The sequence below is a fragment of the Portunus trituberculatus genome, chromosome 50 (assembly GCF_017591435.1).
Source record: "Portunus trituberculatus isolate SZX2019 chromosome 50, ASM1759143v1, whole genome shotgun sequence".
In the NCBI taxonomy this organism is placed as follows: domain Eukaryota; kingdom Metazoa; phylum Arthropoda; class Malacostraca; order Decapoda; family Portunidae; genus Portunus; species Portunus trituberculatus.
Window position 1 is genome coordinate 30,100,195 of NC_059304.1, and position 21,894 is coordinate 30,122,088.

The 21,894-nt window shown below is 39.7% G+C and overlaps 1 protein-coding gene across 1 annotated transcript in view; it reads left to right on the forward strand.

Annotated features, from left to right (window-relative positions):
• Window positions 1–21,894, forward strand: part of LOC123499957 (cytosolic 10-formyltetrahydrofolate dehydrogenase-like) — a 330,856-nt gene that overhangs the window by 170,901 nt on the left and 138,061 nt on the right. The window contains exons 24-26 of the mRNA XM_045248489.1: window positions 5,102–5,189; window positions 5,312–5,500; window positions 5,803–5,918. Of these exons, the coding sequence (XP_045104424.1) occupies window positions 5,102–5,189; window positions 5,312–5,500; window positions 5,803–5,918 (393 nt within the window). The remainder of the gene's footprint in view (window positions 1–5,101; window positions 5,190–5,311; window positions 5,501–5,802; window positions 5,919–21,894) is intronic.

Genomic DNA, 21,894 nt, shown 5'->3' on the forward strand with positions numbered 1-21,894 from the left:
TACAACGATCGTCACGGAACAAATTAAAATCATATGTCGAGATACCACTGTGAATATATTCATTTTCCGTTTAAAACTCTTGATTAAATTCTTGTGATGTTTTAGGGCAACACAATCCCATCTTCAGACATCACTGAAACAAAGTGCATTTAAACATTTCTCTTCATGGGACAAATTTTAGCTAGTGTTAAACATGACACTATGCAGGAAAACATTACGTGAATTCAGTTCCACTCACTTGAGTACCAAAGTTTTCTAAATATTTTTGCATCTGGTTTTCTCCCTTGTGTTGAGATCAAGGAGGACTAAAAATCACATATAATACCACAATAGGAATTTACTACCATTTCTTCATGTATAAATGATGATGTAATGCCTGTTATGCAGGTCTGGAGTTGCCTTGGAAAACCGAAGTATTTCTTCAAGGATGGTGTTGAGAGACGGGCATACAGCCCTTGGAGACATGCTCGACATTCTTGATCTCTTCCTTACCTCTAATCCTTCTGCTTATGTTGTTACTCTATCCCCTCTATTAGGTTCCTCCGATCAAGATCTAACTCAAATTCAACATCCCCTCATGACTTTTGGCATCTTGCCAAAAATATCTCCAGTAACTTTACTTCTTCATCTTTCCCTCCTTTATTTCATTCTGATGGCACCACTGCCATTTCATCTGTCTTTAAAGCTGAAGTCTTCTCTCAAACTTTTGCTAACAGCTCCAGTTTGGATGATTCTGGGCTTATCCCTCCCTCTCCTCCTCCGTTTCACTACCTCATGCCTACAATTAAAGTTCTTTGTAATTATGTTTTCCATGCTCTCACTGGCTTCTCCCAACAATTTTTTAGTTAAAAACATTTCTTTTCAGACTATTTTTTTTTATTTTGGTTCTATATAGTATTTTTCATGCTGATTATGAAAACAGCTTGTAATTACTGTTTTTCCCCATTTTTGTGGTTAACTTTTTATTTTGAAAATACCTTTGTAGACATATACGAGTTAACTCGTCTTCCTATAAACTCCAAGCTCTCCCCTCACCTCCCTCCTCCTCCTCCTCCTCACTTGTCAAGAAATATTCATTGTCTGATGAACTGGCTGTGTCATCAGAAGTATTCAAGCTTCTGAGGTAAGGTTCATATTCGCTATCCCACCGCTCCACCCTGTCGCCTCTGCCAGGCGTACGATTTGACGAGAATACTCGTTTCACACATAGAATGGTTTAGAAAGGCTCAGAATCAACAAGTAAATACATCTGTATCTGGTTTTTGAAGGTCAAGTTTTAGACAAGTAAACTTGTCGACGACTGAAAACAGAACATTTAGTGAAAGGAATATATATGTCTGTAGCTGGTTTTTGAAGGTCAAATTTTAGACAAGTATACTCGTTGACGAATATACTTGTCTAAAATTTAGTGAAAATGAGTATACTCGTTTCTGCCGAGGAAGGCGTTAAACCCTCAAAAGGTTTAGGCTTGATTCTAGCTCTCGCTCCGGTCTCGCTTTGCTCTTGCTCCGCTTTTGCTCTAATCAAGGTCCTGGTGCATTCACATGTCCGGTCTGCTCTTGCTCCGCCATCGGTCTCATCCCTTCCTCTCCTTCAACACAAGTGGAAGTCATACCACCAGTGACGGAGGATGTGTGACTTTTCTCTATCCAATTTGGCAGTGATTGCCATTGCACTTAACAAAGAAGAAGAAAGAAAGCAAAAAATGAGGTTTTGGGTTTAACCTATGCTAAAAGATAGAAAGAGTGAAGGAGAGTTCCATACTTTATATCCTCATCATATTGATGATGAGACTGAATTTTTCAACTACTTATGAACATGGGAACATTTGAAAAAATACTCTAAGAAATTGAGAATGAAAACTGCAAGATGTAATTAACTTTTGTGTATTTTTTTCCAGTGTATTCATATATATATGGGCTAACTGTAAAATTTGTCTTTTATATCAGTGATAAATAAAATTCTATTCTTTATTTAAATATTTACCTACCTTTTGCATGATCCCATTGTAGTGTTTTCTTCTGATCCTCCATGTTTCATAGGATGAAAGGTAGAAACATTTCCCCATACAAAGGCTGAATCACGACTGGAGCGGACTGTCGCTAGTTCACACTGGCTGCAACGGTCCGGTCTCACTCCGCTCTCGCTCCAGTCAAAATATCTTTTGAATGTATCGCGACCGGAGCGAGAGCAGAGCGAAAGCGAACTGTTACCGCCAGTGTTAATGCTTACTTTGAAATGCATTAATCCTTAAAGTACGGGGCGTTGATTTACTTTCCGTCTGTTACAACAGAAAAAAATCACACCTGTCAAAAATGCTAAAAATATTTTTTCCTTATAAAAACATATTTCTTTGTGTTATTCTGAGTACAACAATGTAGTTTTTAACATGTTATGACCTCTGAGAGCAAAGTTATTGCATATAAAAAAATTCATGGCAGAACCCGCAGCTAAGAAATACCCCCCAAGCTCCAATAATGCCTCTCTCTCTCTCTCTCTCTCTCTCTCTCTCTCTCTCTCTCTCTCTCTCTCTCTCTCTCTCTCTCTCTCTCTCTCTCTCTCTCTCTCTCTCTCTCTCTCTCTCTCTCTCTCTCCTTTTGGGCATTTGAATTTGATGTAAAAGTAAGAACTTTTGCACTTTCATGTCAAGAAAATGTAAACTCAGATATATGAAATGATGTGTAAAACAGGAAAAGAAAAAGAAACCACATATTACAAGTATTGTGGGTATCTATAATAATTGGAATCTGGCAACTTTTATTAGCAATGGGATTCACGTGACTTGGCCGACAAGCACAGTTCTGTAGAGGCAACCATGGGTGACACACACCAGCGCATTGTTCGAGGGGAATAGGCTACGTGAGGAGATTTATGAACGTCGCTGTGAGGGTTGGTCTCTGTCTCCCAGATCACTATCAGAATCACTACTGGAGTCTTCACTTTCTTCTGTCTCAATAAAAAAAAATCACTGTCTTAATTTTCATCACTCCTCAATGTTATTACCGAGTAACACTGACATAATATCACTCGGAGTACCGTTTCCTTCCTCCAGTTCATGGGGGTTGCCAGATGTTGCCTTGAAATGGGAAAAGATGATCTATTGTGAGGGAACAAGTGTCTCAAGGCACAAGCAGGCAAGTGAGAAAAGATGCCAAATACCTCCACTTGCCCTAGGACCAATAGTGAGGGGGAGAGATTCAAAGGCTTAGCATGAAAAAATCATGATTATATGTATGATCCCCGCTTCTCTGCACGTGTCGCTACGATCGTACATACACGATCACCGTACTTTAAGGGTTAAACATTATCAGATCGGACCGAGACTGGAGCAAGAGCGGAGCGCGATCACACCTATGGTGTGAATCAACCCTTATCCTGATGGGGTCCCTCCTATTGTTCTAAAAAACTGTGCTTCCATTGCACCTTGCCCGGCCAAACTCTTTCAATTATGTATCAACTTCTACTTTTCCTTCTTGCTTGAAGTTTGCCTATATTCAGCCTGTTCCTAAAAAGGGTGACTGATCTAATCCCTCAAACTACTGTCCTATAGCTTTAATATCTTGCTTGTCTAAAGTATTTGAATTTATCCTTAATAGGAAGATTCTTAAAAATCTGTCACTTCACAATCTTCTATGTGATTACCAGTGTGGCTTCCATCAAGGCTGATCTACTGGTGATCTGGCTTTCCTTACTGAGTCTTGGTCATCCTCTTTTAGAGATTTTTGTGAAACTTTTGCTGTCACGTTAGACATGTCAAAAACTTTTGATAAAGTGTGGCACAAAGCTTTGATTTCCAAACTGCCTTCCTGTGGTTTCTATCTTTCTCTCTGCAACTTTATCTCAAGTTTCCTTTCTGACTTTTCTATTGCAGCTGTGGTAGATGCCACTGTTCTTCTCCTAAATCAATTAATAGTGGTGTTCCTCAGGGATCTGTTCTGTTACCAACTCTCTTTCTATTATTCTTCTTAACCAGATTTCTTGCCCTATCCACTCCTCTGTTGATGATACCGCCCTGCATCTTTCCACGTTGTTTCAGAGACAAACAACCCTTCAGGAAGTTAACAGATCATGCAGGAACACCACAGAATGCCTGATTTCTGATTGCTATGATATTTCTTATTGGGGCACAAAACTTAGAAATTTTCAATCCCTCAAAAACTCAATTCCTCCATCTGTCAACTCGACACAGCCCTCCAGACAACTGTCTCCCTTTTCTACATTGAATATCCTCTTACTGTTCTTTACTCATATTCTTAACTGGAAACTTCACATTCATCTCTTGCTAAAACAGCTTTTATGAAGTTAGGTGTTCTGAGGTGATTCTGCCAGTTATTTTTCCCTTCCAACTGCTAACTCTGTATAAGGGTCTTATCTGCTCATGTATGGAGTACTCTTTGCATGTTTGGGGAGAGTTCCATTCACACAGTTTTATTAGATAGGGTGGAATCAAAAGCCTTTTGTCTTATCAATTCCTCTTGTCTGATTGTCTTCAGCCTCTTTCTCACCGAATGTTGCATCTCTTTCTATCTTTTATTACTATTTTCATGCTAACTGCTCTACTGATATTGCTAACTGCATGCCTTACCTCCTCCTGTGACCTCGCTGCACAAGGCTTTCTTCTTCCTCTCACCCTATTTTGTCCAACTCTCTGATGCAAGAATTTGCTAGTACTCTAAATAATTTCTACCTTTCTCTGGTAAACTCTGAATCTCCCTCCCTGCATCTGTATTTGCATCTTCCTACGACATGACTTCTTTTAAGAGAGTGGTTTGAAGACATTTGTTCCTTAATTTCGCTAAATCTTCATAACTCTTTAAGGGAACCAGCACTCAAGTGGGCCTTTTTTTTTATATTTTGTTGCCCTTATTTTGTTCCCCTCCTGCATAAAAAAGAAAAAGAATTATAAAGTTTGCACATGCTCATATTGGAAATTTCACTTGGAGAAAATTTTTGATTAGTTTTAATGGCCATGGTCAAGTACTTTTATTTATTCACTTATTTCTTTATGCATTTCTGGAGTGTTAATCTTTCAGTTTCTTGTGACATCTATGTGAACCATACAGACTGTTTGTTGAAGTAATAGATTTATTCATATTGGCAGGTTAGTGGAAGAGACAAAAGAAAAGGCTGGTGTATCACTTGAGAATGAGGATGTATACATGGCCAGTACCTTCAAGGAGTTTGTTCAGGTAAGATAAAAAAGAAGAGAAGAAAGTGAACTATCTTAGAGGATACAAGCATGATTTTGATCTGTATATTGATTCAGTGTAAAGCAATGGATTTCATCTATTCATTCATGATGTTCTTTCAGGTTATGGTCTTGAAAATGCGAGGTGGGGATACTAAGCCTGTATTTGAATATGATGCTATCAAGATGCATATCAATAATATGGATATAGAGTTTCCCAATCAGCTTTTCATTGATGGACAGTTTGTTGATGCAACAAGTGGAAAATTCCTAAAGAGCATCAATCCAGCCACTGAGGAGTTGATTTGTGATGTAAGTCATTATCATCATCTCTGACTAATCAGTTGTATAGTTTTGAAGAGTTTTTTATGAAGAATTTTCTCTACATTACTTTATTGAATCATATTGAGGGAGGATTATTGTCAGGTAAATGGTTTAAGTGAAACTTATGGCTTATCAGGACATTATGTGTGAATTACATTAATGAATGCATCCCTAATGAAACTTGTGAAGGTAGATTTATTCTCTATCAGTACTGTTTTGTAATCTTAGATAAGCTTTATACTGTTGCCATTTTTTATTTAAATTGTCACACATACTTTTTTCTCCTTTAGGTACATGCTGCTGGGAAGGAGGATGTGGACAAAGCAGTAGCAGCAGCCAAGAAAGCATTTTATGAGGGTCCATGGGGAACAATGAATGCCAGGGACAGGGGCACCCTTATTTTCAGGTATTTAAGTGATTAGGATAATTCTGCTCCAGATGAACATTTTGTCTTGTATCATCGATGTACAGTGGAGACTCATACTCGAACTTCATAATAGTCAAACTTTTCAATACTCGAACACAAAAGTTTGATTTAATACTCGAAAAATACCTGATAGTTGAACATCTACACACATGGTTGTAAACAAAGGCTCCCTGATCTCTTTCTCTCCCCTCCACCAGTTGTGCTGCCATGGTCATCAGAATAGCATTCTCATGCGTTCTGTCAATAGTCCTTCATTTATGAATTTACATTAACAGTAAAGGCTTATTAGTGGTGAAAATATCTAGTAATCCAATGACCGCACACATGGTTATAAACAAAGCTCTGTCCTCTCCTTCCCCGCTGCCACCATTGTTCCATTCTGATACCAGTTTTACTGGCAGTACTGATAAACGGTGTACCAGATACTGGTGTGTATCCCTAGTCCTGCTGCAGTCTTGAAAAAAACAACATTCTTCTGCGTTCTGTAATTTTTCATTTACAAACTTGTAGTGGAACTAAAGAGACTTATTAGTGGTGAAAATAAGGTATATAGTGAGGTGCAAGTGTTAGTGACCAATAGCCCTCCACTAGTGGATTCACAGGATTCACACAAGGAGAAAAGTTACAAAAATTGTCATGGATGGTGACTTGTCCCCCGACAACTTCCCTCCTCCTCCCCACCCTTCTCCCTTCCTCTTCTATGTTATCTATTACCAGCCTTCATTTACATTATGTACAAATCAAATTACAGGGGATCCTCATGATTCAACTGTTTGCAGTTTGAATTAGTGCCAAGTCAAACTCATTTAATTAATACCCAATCCTCAAAATTGGACCGACTGACTTGCCAATTTGACATTCATATCTCGCATGCCACCCACCCGGTCAAATCCGCTGCCACCCTAAATTCGCCGCAAACCCACCAGGTTGAAGTGTAAGGTGATGCTACCCTGTGCGTCGCTTAAGGCAGCATCACACTAGCACTTTTCCTTCAACTTTCTGAAGACTGTCAACTTTTGTCGACGCTGGTCATCACACACAAGCTCGCTTCTGCCTTTGTCGTGTTTGTCAACTGTAAACAAACATGGTGGCCCCTTCACCCCCCCCAGCAAGCCGTTGCTATTTTTTCATTGCTATTTTTGGCCTTTAATGTTCTCTATGAGAAACTCTTCAGACAGCTTTGTCCACTCATAAACAACAGAGCTGCTCATCGTGACCAGTTGTTCCTTGGAAGTTCTGCCTTAGAATGTCACAGTCCCAGAGAAATGTAAAAAAACAACTGAACTACTTTTCACTGTTAGGCTAGGACAAAAAATCTACAGTAAGCCCCCGCACTTGTCGAATCTCAGCTTGGCGAAATTCACTTTTGGTGGTAGGGTGGCCATGGACCACCGAGTGCACACTTGGCGATTTTAATTCAAACTTGGTGGTCCCCTGGTGGCCACACAGCGAACCAGGTGGCTCCCCGGTGATGTCAGACCTCTCTCTAAACCCATCAGAATGCAGTGTGAGAGTCCTTTTGCCATTTTATTTTTGCTACCCTCTATTGTGCAAGCGTGGGAGCAAATTCTGGCGATTTACTGCCAACATGGCCTCTACCAGCACAACAGGTGGTACCAGTGGGGGTAAGGACAATGGTGGTGGTGGCAAGGACAAAAATGGGTGAGGGTAATGGGTGGAAAAACTGGAGTTACAGCCTTTATATCATGTCTTATTAGCTTTATGTATTGTTTATTGGTCTGTTTTGTACATGTGTTTTAACATGTGAAGGCAAAAGATTTTATTTCAGCTTGAAAGATGGTATTTTAGGAGTCAAAAGAGGGACTTTGGCAGTGACCAAAGACTGATTGAGGCATTTTTTAGGCAATTTATATGGTATAAAGAACTCGTGCTTGATGAAATTCGCATTTGGTGGTAGAAACATTTCGCCAGACTAATTAGTTTGCCAAGTGTGGAGCTTACTGTATATATACAGATATGTTTACATCTACTTATCAAGATTCTATTGATTTGAGATTATAGCATCATTCCAATTAACAAGAAAATTAATTTTATTATAAAAAGTGTTAATTTGAAACCATAGATCTTAATTTGACTAAAAATTGACGCTAGAGGAAAACGGTGCATTTTGTTTGATTCAAGACAACGGAAAACCACCTCCAGCCCCAGCCCTAAGAAACACAATTTCCTGCCTTTCAAAGATAAGCTTGAGCTTATATGAAAGTGTGAGGCAGGTGTAGCTCATAGTGTTGTTGCAGCGCAAATGGGTGTCCCTAGATCAACAACAATTTGGAAGAGCAGGGACAGGTACCACGAGACCGCTGCAAGTGTTTTTATTTCCAAAAATGTACTGTACAGCACCCTAATGTGTTAAACAAAACAAGTTAGATATAAATGAAGCCTTTTATAGTACTGATTTAGTTTTAGTGTTTTTTAAAGGTTATAGTGATGTTTTGAGGGGGTCTAGGCTGGAGGTTGGTCCCTATCCCCTCTAATTCTTAAGTATCTTATAGAAGAAATTGCTTCACGATTCTAATAAGCGCTGATGAAAAACCGCCCTAACCCTATCAAGTTGCAAGGATCCCCTGTATAAAAAATATTACATTGCAATTTTTATAAATTTGAGGTTTTGCTAAGATTAGAATTAATTACTTTATTTATAGGTATCGATAGTTGAACTTTTTTGATACTTGAACAGTCATTTGGAATGAATTAAGTTTGAGTAATGAGTCTCCATTGTATTTTGTTTTACAGATTTATCAAGTAAATCATGATAAGATTAGTCAGATCATTACTAATGTTGGGGGAAGGCTCTGCCAATTGTCCATGTTAAACATTGCTTACTCTTGGAAAATGAAAGCAATGATAGAAATTTAATATGGTTCTGGTCTGGCAGAAATAGGCTGCACCAAAGTACAATGAAATCCAGTGGTGCCTCATGATAATGATACTTTGGGGGTGAGGGGTTGTCCGTTACTGTGAACTGTCTGTTACTGAGAGCAGTTTGTCTGCAAGACCCTTAATTATCCCCTTTCCCTTTTTAAGTAGTTTTATCTCTTTCAATAATGCAAAAAATGATTTTGATAATTCATTCCATCCTATTCATCACTCAGTGTTGAAATAAATGAGTTCATTATTATTTAAAAAGTCTACTGCAATAGAAACTTGTCTTACCAGGAATAGATGAATTTAAGATATAGCTTCCCATGTTGTGTAATGGCCGATTCCCATGTGGTCCAGTGGCATCATTGACAAGCATTTAATGATTGCCTGAAGGACATTGCTGAGGTGACAAAAGAATAGAGAAAGACATGGGATTGTCAGAGTCAGAGTAGAGTACCTCCATGCTATTGCCACCTCTCCGTAGATCACAGGCTTGCCTTCTTTCTCTAACACCGCTCCACCTCCTTACCCTTTCTTTGTCTTCCTTTCCCTCAGTTTTCCATATAAATTGGTGTTTCCAAAATTACTACCAAAATCCTTCTAACTTTTTTTTCCACATCACTGTTGAGGGAAAAAATTAAGGCATGTTCTCTTTAGGAAAGTATTCCCTCATCCAAAATGTGGCATCTTAGCAGGGAAATGAAACCTAGTCAAGTACTAATAATTCCGTGCAGGCTCACACTTATGCAGTCTCACTGTAGAGTATTGCCCTGCTGGAAACTCGCCACATAGCCACCCTCACAACCAATCTAAGGCATTAATCTGCAATGTGAATAATTACTTCTTGGAATAAGTACTTGAGAGAGAGAGAGAGAGAGAGAGAGAGAGAGAGAGAGAGAGAGATATCAAGCAGCTGTGTTGTTGACATCTCTTTCTACCACCTTGCTGATGACACAATTTGCTTATTATGTCATCTAGAATAAGAAAACCTAGCCCATTTCATACTCAACTATCCTCAGTCAAAAGAAATATAATTGTAGATCTTGAAAGACTGATAAATGAAGACAAAAATCAAGTGATTGGAGAGTTTTGTTTGTATTTTTCGTCTGCACTTTTGTTAGCTGTGGCTTGCTCTCTCTCTCTCTCTCTCTCTCTCTCTCTCTCTCTCTCTCTCTCTCTCTCTCTCTCTCTCTCTCTCTCAATCAAGTGATTGGAGAGTTTTGTTTGTATTTTCGTCTGCACTTTTGTTAGCTGTGGCTCTCTCTCTCTCTCTCTCTCTCTCTCTCTCTCTCTCTCTCTCTCTCTCTCTCTCTCTCTCTCTCTCTCTCTCTCTCTCTCTCTCTCTCTCTCTCTCTCTCTCTCTCTCTCTCTCTCTCTCTCTCTCTCTCTCTCTCTCTCTCTCTCTCTCTCTCTCTCTCTCTCTCTCTCTCTCTCTCTCTCTCTCTGTGTGTGTGTGTGTGTGTGTGTGTGTGTGGAAGTTTCATTATTCATGCTTGCCCAACAATATTCAAACATAAATGCATAACTAGCATTTCACTTCAGCAAACCGCTGGTCCAACCAGCCTGTGACCCCAAATCACTCACTATGAGTGTCACTCCAGTGACCCACACAGGCAAGCAATCACCACTCCACCTTTTTACAAGTTACGTAAATTATAGATGAACAATACAAGCTACAGTGGTATCTAGCATGCATTTTTTGGCTTGTTTATCATGTCATATGTGTATTCACCTGTTTGGCCACTCAAGAACTAAGGAGTCATGGGGGAAAAAAACTGCCATTACGGTAAAAAAAAAAAAAAAATGGTTAGTATCTGACCAGTCCATTATTAAGCAAAATCCATTACTGCGAGGTTCGTTGTTGTGAGGTACCACTGTATTTACAGAATTCCTTCATTGAATTTTTTTTCCTTGATGTACATGCTGTTACAACCAGAATCTGACCCCTCAGTAACTGCCTCATCTAGGCTAGTTCTCCCCAGACTTTTACTCCCATAGTCTGGTCCGTGGCTAAAAGGGTACTGCCCAACTTCTATAATACCCTGAGGATGCCATCCTGTGTATTTTACCAACAGAGAAAGAATCTTAATACCCTTCAAAATACCCCTCACTAGAAAGGTACAATGAACCATGTTAGAGGAGGAGAAGAAGCAACTTATATTTGAGAATTTTTACATGATATGAACTCCCACCCTCGTGAGAACAACAACAGACAAGTCGACCACATTCATATAATTTTACAGTCATCCAGTTAAATAGTCGCATTTGCTATCTTCCAGACAATAAGGCCAGCACATTAATATACTGGAATAGGAAAGACAACAAACACTACTACCCAACTTGTAATTAGTATATCTGGCCCCCAAGCTTAGTTAAGCTTTAAGGACCAGTAGCATTTTACCCAGCACACTGCCAAGGCAGCCTGCATGCTAGCCTTTGACACACCATATCTTCACCTGGTTCTGATCACATGCACACAAAGTTTGGTGTGGTTTTAACTTACACCAGTGAGTTCCAGATTCTATCTACTTATTGTCAGGGCCTGACTTGGTTCCTGGGCAGTCTGAGATGTCTCCTTGATATACATGGTGGGGACATACCGCTTCATTCTACACAGGCCAGCACTTAGTACCACATTCTCCCTCTCCGATGTCTACTCAGGAACTAAGTGAGACTCCATCCCGCTCCCCCTTCTGTGTGGCCCACATGACCAGAGAAAGGAGAGGGAGTGGGACACAACCTAACCACTTGTCTCGTGCTCCTTGTCTCACTTTTCAACATAGGAGTATCAAGTTACAAAAATTCTCATTGAGCCTTTAACATACATGGTAGAATATGATAAAACCTGGCCCCATTACCTTGCAATGTGGTATGCATCAAAATGAAAGGACAAGGGGAAGTGGATTGATAACTTCCTGGTGTATGGTAATTTTTGAGCAAACATGTGCTAGGGTGTGTCTTGTTTGTCCACACTGCTGGCCACATATCAACAAGCTCTCATGCAGTTTCTGATTCTTTCACAAAAATGAGCCTTTCTTTGTAACATGCCCTTCCCCAAATGAAAAATTTTTGATGTCTACAGACACAAGTTTTTAGGTAAAATGACAAATTTACAACTTCCCTGCTGATTAATGAAGTACATGAGACTTACCGCAGGTCAGTTGAAATGTGCTTCATATTTTATGAAGCAAATCAACTCTGCTAGAAGGGAACTTGGCAAAGGTGGCTTCCGTGGACAGCCCAGCCTTTGCCATGATGTACAGCCATGGCCTTGGCTTTTGACACTGCTGCAGGCCGAACGCTGCCAGCCGAATACTTGTCAGTGTCCATGCCCGACATATTAAGCACTATCCTAATCCATCTTGCATTAGTGTCTTTCGTTACATGTTTGTGTGGCTTAATAAAGCTAAGGAGTAGTTTCCCATTCTCGCAATTCTCAACACTTCTGAACTCTTCTGTTCTAGCAATGTACAGTTTCAAAGTTTCACACACACACAATCTTTTGTCTATGGAGTATGCTTGAAAGGTCACAAACTGCACATTGAACTTTGGTCGTCATTATTTGTTTTCCCCTAACCAAATACAAACAGAATCTGATACGAATGTCTGATATGAATATCCTTCAGCAATAAGCAGTGTAGGGTTTTTACTCTGGCAGCTTGCATGAGTGTCATTAACATCACAAGCTTTAGCATTAGGTTCTTTAGGGAGAGGGAGCACAAAGGTTCCATGGCATGCAGATGCTGGAGCACCTGCTGGACATTCCAAGTTTCTGCATACCTTGGTGACAATGGCCTCAAGTTAAAAACTCCCCTCAAGAACCTGTTGACAAGGGGATGGTTTCCTGTTTGCAGCCATCCACAATAATCCCCAGTGAGGAGAGAGTACCTCTTGCAGTATTGATGGAGATATGACCGACACTTCTGTGGAAAGTGACAGACAAGAAACTCACAACATCAGTTACAGTGGGAGTAAGGGGATTGATTTTCCAGCTATTGCAAAACTGTAGCCACCTGTTGACATGTGGCTAATACTGCTTTGCAGTCCCAGGTCTCCAGAAGGCCATGATGATGTCTGCACCTGCCATAGAAATGCTTTTGTCTCACAGATGTCGCTGGACAAGAGACAAGCCATCAGGCAGGTGTGTTGCAGGATGGGATGTTCCTCCTCTGTTGATGGGTGACGCAATATGTGTGCCTCCTTCGGAATTAGCTGTGATTCCTTTATGAGCAAAGTGAGGAGAGTCCCCATCCATGGCTGGGACGGCCACAGTGGCAACACCATTCACCCCCTTGCTGACTCTGCTCAAATTTTCTGTAGGCATCTGGCAATCAAAACAAAGGGTGGAAAAATGTAGATTAGGTCAAACTGTGACCATAGTATGGAAAAAAAAGCATCAAAATGTATTGCATCTAGGTCAGGTTTCCAGGAGCAGAAACGAGGCACTTGTTTGTTCAATCTGGAAGCAAAGAGATCAATGCTTGGAACTCCAAAGATTTCACAAAGGTCCCTAAAATTTCCTTCATTCAACTTCCACTCATGCCTGTCATCAAATGTCTGAGATGCAGTGTCTGCCATGAAATTAACTTTACCTGGTACATGAGAACAGGTAAGCCAGACATCATTCACTGAATACCAATCTCAAAGTTCAAGGCATATGTCCATTACACAATGAAGATTTTGTGCTGCCCATTTCATTGACATAGTTGACTGCTGTCGTGTTATCACAAAACAGTCTGAGTGCAGGTTGGGCTTCCTCACTCAGGGCAACGGTTTCCTAGCGGGTGGGCTTTGAGATAGAAGGTACCCTAAAAAGTATCCCCTTTAGCCCATAAATTCCCGTGAAAAGCCCACATAGTATAAATAAAAAAACAACAACATCCGAACATGTTGTCCTTTGAGCAGATGTACAAATGAGTGCACTGCCAGGAAGATGGCTTTGAGTTCTTTTGCGTTGATGTGCAATTCAGTTTCCATTAAGGACCATCTCCCATTAACTTGTCGATTAAGTTGGCCACCTCAACCTAAATTTGACACATCAGTATACAAGTCCAGTTTTGTACCTTTCTGAAAAATCTGTCTGTTTTGCACTGCAATGTGAGATAACCACCAATGCAAATCCAACTTCATTTCATGAGTGACAGCCATCCATTTGTCAAAATTTTCTTTTTCTTCCTTTAAAGCTGCAATCTTAGCAGATTCCAACTCTCTATAATGCAGTTTCCCCATCTCTGCTGCTGGAATGGCTGCAACTAAAAGCCCAATGACTTTGGCCACCTTCTGGATTTTTGCTCTGTCATTATGAAATAATTCCTCACAGTTTTGCACTATTTTGAGTTTCCTCCGCTCAGGTAATGTCACTGTCATGGTCTTTGAATGTATAATGTTCCCCAAATACTCCAAACGTGTTTTGGATACCAATACTGATTTGCCATCATCAATACAGAAACCTAATTTCTGGAGCAAGTCAACAGTGGCACACACACTCTCACAGCATCCATCAAAATTACTGTGGCAAATAAGAGTATCATCAATGAAACTCTTAGTACAGCAAAAACTGGCTTCATTAATTTGGTGAACAGACGGGAACCTTCTGCAACTCCTTTAGGGAGACATGTGAAGTGATAAATTTTCCTTTGCCATTTAAAGCACAGAAACTGTTGTTGCTTTTCAGCTATTTTGACTGAATAATAGGCATGTCATAGATCAACAGAGGCCATGAAAACATCTCTGTTAATGAGTCAAATCACTTGTTCAAAGTTTTCCATTTTGAAGTCTTTGTAATCGATGTATTCATTAAGTTTTTCTAGGTTAACCCATTTACGCCGCTCGTTGCGTCAACGCAACGTGAAACAAGCTACAACATGATGTCGAGCTACACTGATAGAACGGCATGTTGTATCCTGTAGTTGCTTCCGATGCTAGTAGACACCCAGAACTCCCAGTGGAAGGTTCATATGATGTCACATGTCTCATCATTTGAGGGGAAAAGGTAGTGAAAGAAGCTCCATTTTCTGAAATACAATGTCTTCATCAAAAAGGAGGTGAGTAAGGAAAACTATCATCGGGGATTTGTTCATATCTATTTCATAAGAATCTTCTATGTTTCTATTCATGACAGAACCCTTTTGAACCATATTTTATTTGATAGTATGCTGATGACAGTTGTCTAAAAACTTTATAAAGAAAAAGTTGCGCTAACGCAACCATCGGCACCGGCCTCTTCATTGAAGTAGTTATTTTGTAACGCATAATTTTTTTTTTGCGCATATAATTGCAGTGAATAAATACATCTGTGTAGCCTAACTTGTTTGTTGAAAGCATACATATCGTCTACAAACATTTTACGATATATAAATTCCATTATTATTGTTTTTTTCTTCAGAAAAATGAATTTGAACGAGATCTTAGACGAGCTAGAGAGACCTACTATGTCTGACGAGAGTGAAATTAGTGATGAAGATGAATCCACTGGAATGGTAAAACAAACTGAAACACATGACGTTTACATCATGCCTGCAAATGATGGTGCTATGACGGATGAAGATTCTGGCGAAGAAGAAAGCGTGGATATCTCTAATCTTCCTGGAACACAGCTAACTGCTTTTGCAGTGTTAGATTCCACAGTGGCGCAAGATGATGTAGATGAAAATGTTGAAAGACAAGCATCCCAGAAAAAGAAAATCATAAAACTCAGAAAATGGAAAGCACAGGATCTCCCAGAAAAGACAAATGTTCCATGTTACCCATATAAACCATCAATTGCTGATATTCCACGTAAGCCTAGTGAGACCCTTGAGCTTTTCTTGGATGTATTAGCTATTGATCACCTTGTGAAACAAACTGTAAACTATGCAGTACAGAATGGTAAACATTCATTTGCGCTGACAAGTGATGAAATGAAAACCTTCATAGGAATTTTGTTAGTGTCAGGCTACTGTTGCGTTCCACGTCGCAGACTGTATTGGCAGAGACAACCAGACGTGTACAATGAGCTTATTGCTGACTCCATGCGCCGCGATCGCTTTGATGAGATCATGAAATATTTTCATGCTGCAGACAACACAAAGCTTCCCAAAAGGACAAGTATGGCAAAGTTTCTCCCCTCATGGAAATCCTGAATGGCAACTTTCTCAAGTACGGGAAGTATTTGGGCCAATAAATATATCCATTGATGAGTCAATGATACCTTATTTTGGTCGGTATCCCACAAAACAGTTCATCAGGGGAAAACCTGTACGATGGGGTTATAAAGCATGGGTTGCAGCTGATCCAAATGGTTATGTTTTTGATATATCTGTTTACCAAGGCAAAGATGGTGCTAAGGATAAGGCTAATGCATCTTATGGACTTGGTGGAAAAGTTGTACTTGATGTTTTGGATGTGATAGTAAAACGTTATCCAACAAAGAAGTTATCCCTTTACTTTGATAACTTCTTCACATCCCTCAAACTTGTAGAAAAATCAAGAGCATGGGTCATGATGCTACTGGCACACTAAGAAAAAACCGAATCGAAAAATGCCCATTTACAAATCCTGCAAAGTTTATGAAATTACCTAGGGGAACTGAAGAACATTTTTGTGATGCTGAATCTGGGATAATTGCAGCACGCTGGCAAGATAATGGCATTGTAACAATTGCATCATCTGAGTATGGAGTATCACCACTAGTGAAGGCTGAACGCTATGTTGCTTCTCAGAAGAAACGTATGAATGTTTTGATGCCAAATGCCATCCATCAGTATAATCGGAAAATGGGTGGTGTTGATAGGGTAGATCAAAATATTGCTCAGTACAGGCCCTCTATTCGTGGGAAAAAGTGGTACTTTCCAATTGTCACATACTTGTTTACAGTATGTGTAAACAATGCCTGGATTTTTGCAAGAGAAGGAGGTTACAAAGAGGATATGTTGTCATTCATACGTGCTGCTGCTACTGAATGGCTACAGAATCACGGCAAAAAGCCAAATAATCCAGGAAGATCACGATCAGTTCTCAGTGTTGCAGGTGTATCGGCACAAATGCGCTATGATAATGTTGGGCATTACATCGTGAAATCGGATCCTCCAAAACGCTGTCGTTGCAGGTTGTGCAACAGTCAGCCTGTATTCATATGCCAGAAATGTAAAGTATACCTGCATCAAAAGTGTTCAGTGCAGTACCATACCATGTAGGCCAGGAGAATCCTGTGAAAATATATCTAAGATAGGTTGTACTAATTCTTTATCATGAATTTTCTTTTTTATTATCACATGCACCTCATTTCTCCACTTCGAGAGCTGTATTATCTCTAAGGGCTGTAATCTTTGGTATCCTTTAGTTTATAATGAAGAAATTCATGGTTTCATTTTTAGTCAGGAAATTCTAATTATGTATCAAAAGTGAATTTTAAATATCTTTTTTATAATTCTTCTTCCATGCTAAGAATTGTATCCTAGCTGGCTCCTTTAGATTTTCATATGAAGAAGAGCAAATGTGTTTCCTATTATGCAAATATGTGTGTATGTATGTATGTTTTTTTTTTCCTGATGTTTTTCCTTGTGTGCCGATAGTTGCGTTTACGCAACATGTATTGTGGTCGAAACGCCGCTTGTTGCGCTTGCGCAACAACACATTTTCGTCAATAAAATGAGAACTATTGTACATATGGAGTAATTTTCATCATATGCTTGCAGTTTAGGTTCACATTATGCATATATCAAAGCTGCAACATCAAATTCTTACTTTCATTTTTTTTCGGCTTAAATGGGTTAAGGATCATCCTAAAACCACCAACCTTTTTTCTCCTTAAGAAAACAAGGGAAAGAATTTGCCCCTCCTGTCTCCATGCTTCCTTGATAACCTTAAGATCTAACAGCTGTACAATTTCCTGGCAAACAGAATTTTTTAAGTAAAATCCTTTTTTATCTACATACTTACCTATAATTATTAATTATTGCTTAAACCCCCACCCCACAGCAAAGTTACATAATGTCCATTAGCTCGCAAGTGAACGACGAAAGAAAAGAACTTGAGTTCCCCTTTCCGTTCTCTAAGATAAGGTGCACGGACCATTTTTTATAACCTTTCGGTACCAGCCAGCCTTCCCCCACAATTCATACACTTCTACTCTAAAAAGGTCATAGAGGGGAGGGAGGAAGGGAACATGAGTTATAATTAATAATTATGGGTAAGTATGTAGATAAAAATGGATTTTACTTAAAAAATCCTCTTTGTTACTACACATACTATTACCTATAATTATTAATTAGTGCTTGAAAACTAATTCCCAAGTACTATAGCAGGGAGGATGACCATTCCTTTAACCAATCTGAAAAGATTCAAAAAGCAAAAACAGAACCACACTTGTGCAACTTAAAATGAAGAGGTCAAGTTCTGGGAAGTGTAGCACTGGGATCCATGTCTAAGGGGAAGTAACAGGGAAAAGAAGCAGTCCATCCAACATCCCACCAGGAAGGTCAACTAATTCAAAGCCTCCCATACTAAAGTAGATAGAAATTATGTAGCCTGAACCCAATCAACCTTAATTAATAACACTGAGAGCCGACACAAAAGGGCCCAAAGAAAAGGTATCTAGATATCTATGAGTTATATCCCATAGATAAAAAGAAGCAAATGTAGAACTACATTTCCAGGTCCCTGCTCGAAGGACGGTCGGAATGCTCCTAATTTTCTTTGATAGGGCACTTGTAGCCACTGCCCTAACCTCATGTGCATTGATTTTCACCGAGCGCATGTCTTCCTCTGAAACATCCTGATGCGCGCGTTGGATAACCTGATATATCCATAAGCAGTGATTCCCAACCTTTACACCTTGGAGGAACCCCTGTAATAATTTTTCATATTCCAAGGAACCCCTATATATAGTATTCTAATTTATATATTATTTTTACGAAAAGTACTTGAGCAATATAATTCATATAAAATCTAATATTACATCAAATGAGAGTTCACACTAATAAGTCAGTAATGTTATGACTTACCTTCAGTGTGACACTTGGGCTTGTTTCTCTCTGCGTATCTGTGAAATTCTTGGCCGAATTTTTGACAGACACACGCGCAGTTCTTCCTCGACAGACAGAAGACGATTTCTTGATTTGCTTTTAATGATGGTCAGGCATGAGAATGCTTGTTCACAGAGGTAAGAAGTTGAAAACTGGAGTAAAACATTCAGTGCTTTTACTGAGATGACAGGGTACTCTCGCTTTGCTGAAATCCAAAACTTGTCAAGTAGTACTTCATTAAATTTCATTTTCAAGGTTCGATCGCACTGTAATTCACTCAGTTCTTCTTCTTGCAGACTAAGTAGGTTTTCTGTACTTGGTGAGAACTCAGTGAAGGGGTTTCTCACCCAGTCATACATATCTGATGACAAGGAGGGGAAATACTTATGAAGCTTTTCTGACAGTGATCCCAAATGACTTGTAATTAATGGGATGACATATTCATATTTAGTCTGAGTTTGAACTTGAAGTAGGAGTGGAAACATTTCGACGTTTCCTCTTGAAAGGTGCTTTTTCCAAACAGAGAGTTTATTCTTAAATGCAAGAAGTTTGTCTGTGGAAGTCAGAATGTTTTCCTTTGCACCCTGCATGCTGGTGTTCAAGTTATTTAAATGCTGATAAATATCTGCTAAATATGCTAATTTCATTTGCCAGTTTGTAGATTCAAGACACTCACAGAAACTGGCTTTATTATTCTCTTTGAAGAAAAGCAGCAGTTCCTGTCGCAGCTCAAATACCCTTGACAAAACTTTACCTCTCGATAGCCATCGAGCCTCTGTGTGCAGGAGAAGCGTCACGTGGTCTTTTTTGCATGTTTTCACACAACCTTGCAAACATGCGAGACTTCAGAGGGCGCTGCTTTATAAAGTTGACCATGTTCACAGTTATATCAAGAACTTGTTTTAAATCATTCCCAATACTTTTTGAAACCAGAACTTCTCGGTGGAGAAAACAGTGAGTTGTTATGACTTCAGAGTTTTTTTCTTTCACGCGTGATACAAAGCCTTGTACTGAACCAATCATTGAGGGAGCACCATCAGTGCAGATTCCAACGCACTGGTTCCATGACAAATTATAAGATTCCAGGTAAGAAGACAAGATGTTGAAAATGTCGTGGCCTTTGGTAGTTTCTGGCAGTTCTTTACAGCATAAAAAAATTTTCCATTATTTCACCTTCATTTTCAAATCGTACAAATGCCAGCAGCTGAGCTTTACCAGTTATATCAGTTGTCTCATCTACTTGGAGAGCAAAGTTGTTATTCTGCAGTATTTCTGACAAAATACCAGAAATATTGTTGGACAGGTCATCCACACGCCTACTAATTGTATTATCAGAAACAGGAACCTTGCTTACTTCACATTCAGCTTCTTCACCTAGCATTGTTCTCACAATTATTTTACAAGCAGGCATTATTAGACTTTCTGCGATAGTGTGACTTTTCATTTTCTTGGCAACTAGCTCAGCCACTAAATAGCTTGCTTCTTGGGCCTTATCACTGATGGTTACCTTCCTTTCAAAAACTTTTCTTTGTTTCTGCTGTGAATCCAAGAGTCTTCGAAAATAATCCACGGTTTTGTTTGACAAGTGGCTGTGATTAGTACTGAAGTGTCGCTTTAACTTGGCTGGGACCATAGCTGTGTTAGCGAGCTTTTTTCCACAAACAATACACAAGGGAAGTGGACACTTTTCTTCTCCAGTCCATGTAAAGCCAATGGCCAGATAACTGTCATTGTAAAGGCGATTTTTTTTAACATCGCTCACTTTTCCTTTACTCGTACTTGGCTGTGGTATTTGTGACTCATCGTCACTGTCCTCCTCTCCACTGCCATGCTTTCTTTTCAAATATTTCAACATGCCGCAGTCTTCTAAATCAGTATCAAACTAATATTAACTGGTGAGATTAATTAACACAACGTTTCACTCGGTTGCGCTGCTCAAAACTGACTGAAGGAAGAGGTGTGAACGGCTGGGCTGGGGGTCGTGACACGTATGATACTCGTACCGGGTTGCGTCACCCTCCTACCCGACCCGTCACCAAACTAGCGGAGTAGGAATGAAGGGCGTATCCCGCACCGGTAATAACACTTTTTTTTTTTTTCCTTAATTCTATGCATAGCATTTGCTCTCATTACTAGTATATACATTGTACTGACTGACACGCACGAGTATGTTGGTGTCTGGAGAGTGTTTGTGACGTGTTGTTGAGTAGGAGTTACGAATTATGAATTAAGATCACTGTCATATTGTAATAGCACATAATTATTTTACGGTTTCTCGCAATGGAACCCCTGGTGATGGTCGGGAGGGCGGAACCCTGAAACAAATCTGACAAATCCATATTTTGAGAGACATCCAGGCCTGCCTGTCAGAAAACAGGGGCCAGAGCAGAGCGGTCTCCACGCATGAAGATGAAGTGTTGCTGGAGATTTGTGAAAAAGGTGTCGATGAGGCTGACATAACAGTGAGTCCCACTGTGGCAGGTGAACTGGCAAGACCATGATCCCTGCAGCTTCTCGCGAAAAGCCTCTCTTTCGGAAGAGATGCTGGAGAGTCTCCACGCATGAAGATGAAGTGTTGCTGGAGATTTGTGAAAAAGGTGTCGATGAGGCTGACATAACAGTGAGTCCCACTGTGGCAGGTGATTATGTCATAAGTCAATTAAATATAGTAAAGACGCTGGATATAAAAGTGCAAATGAGACTGATAATTTACATAATATTTACTGGTATGTCCTCTCTCGAGATACCCAGTCTAACATAGTGAGTGGTGAGAAGAAACATAGGATGAGACAGCTTTTAATTTCAGTTATTGCCCCAAGCTCCACTTATTTATTGAACATCATTGGATGCAAACTTATTTTGGCTGCATAACACACAGTAAGACGGGGAAACGTCAGTGTTTAGTTCTGTTGTGGTGTTCAGAAAGTGAGTCGATTTGCACGTGCGTGCTTGCCTGGTGACCTGACTCCCCCCTTCCCCAGAGAAAAATTTAAAGCTAATTTGCAATCTTTTTCTTTTTTTTTCTTTTCTTTTTTACTCCTTGACAGGCAAGAGGAATTACTAACTAC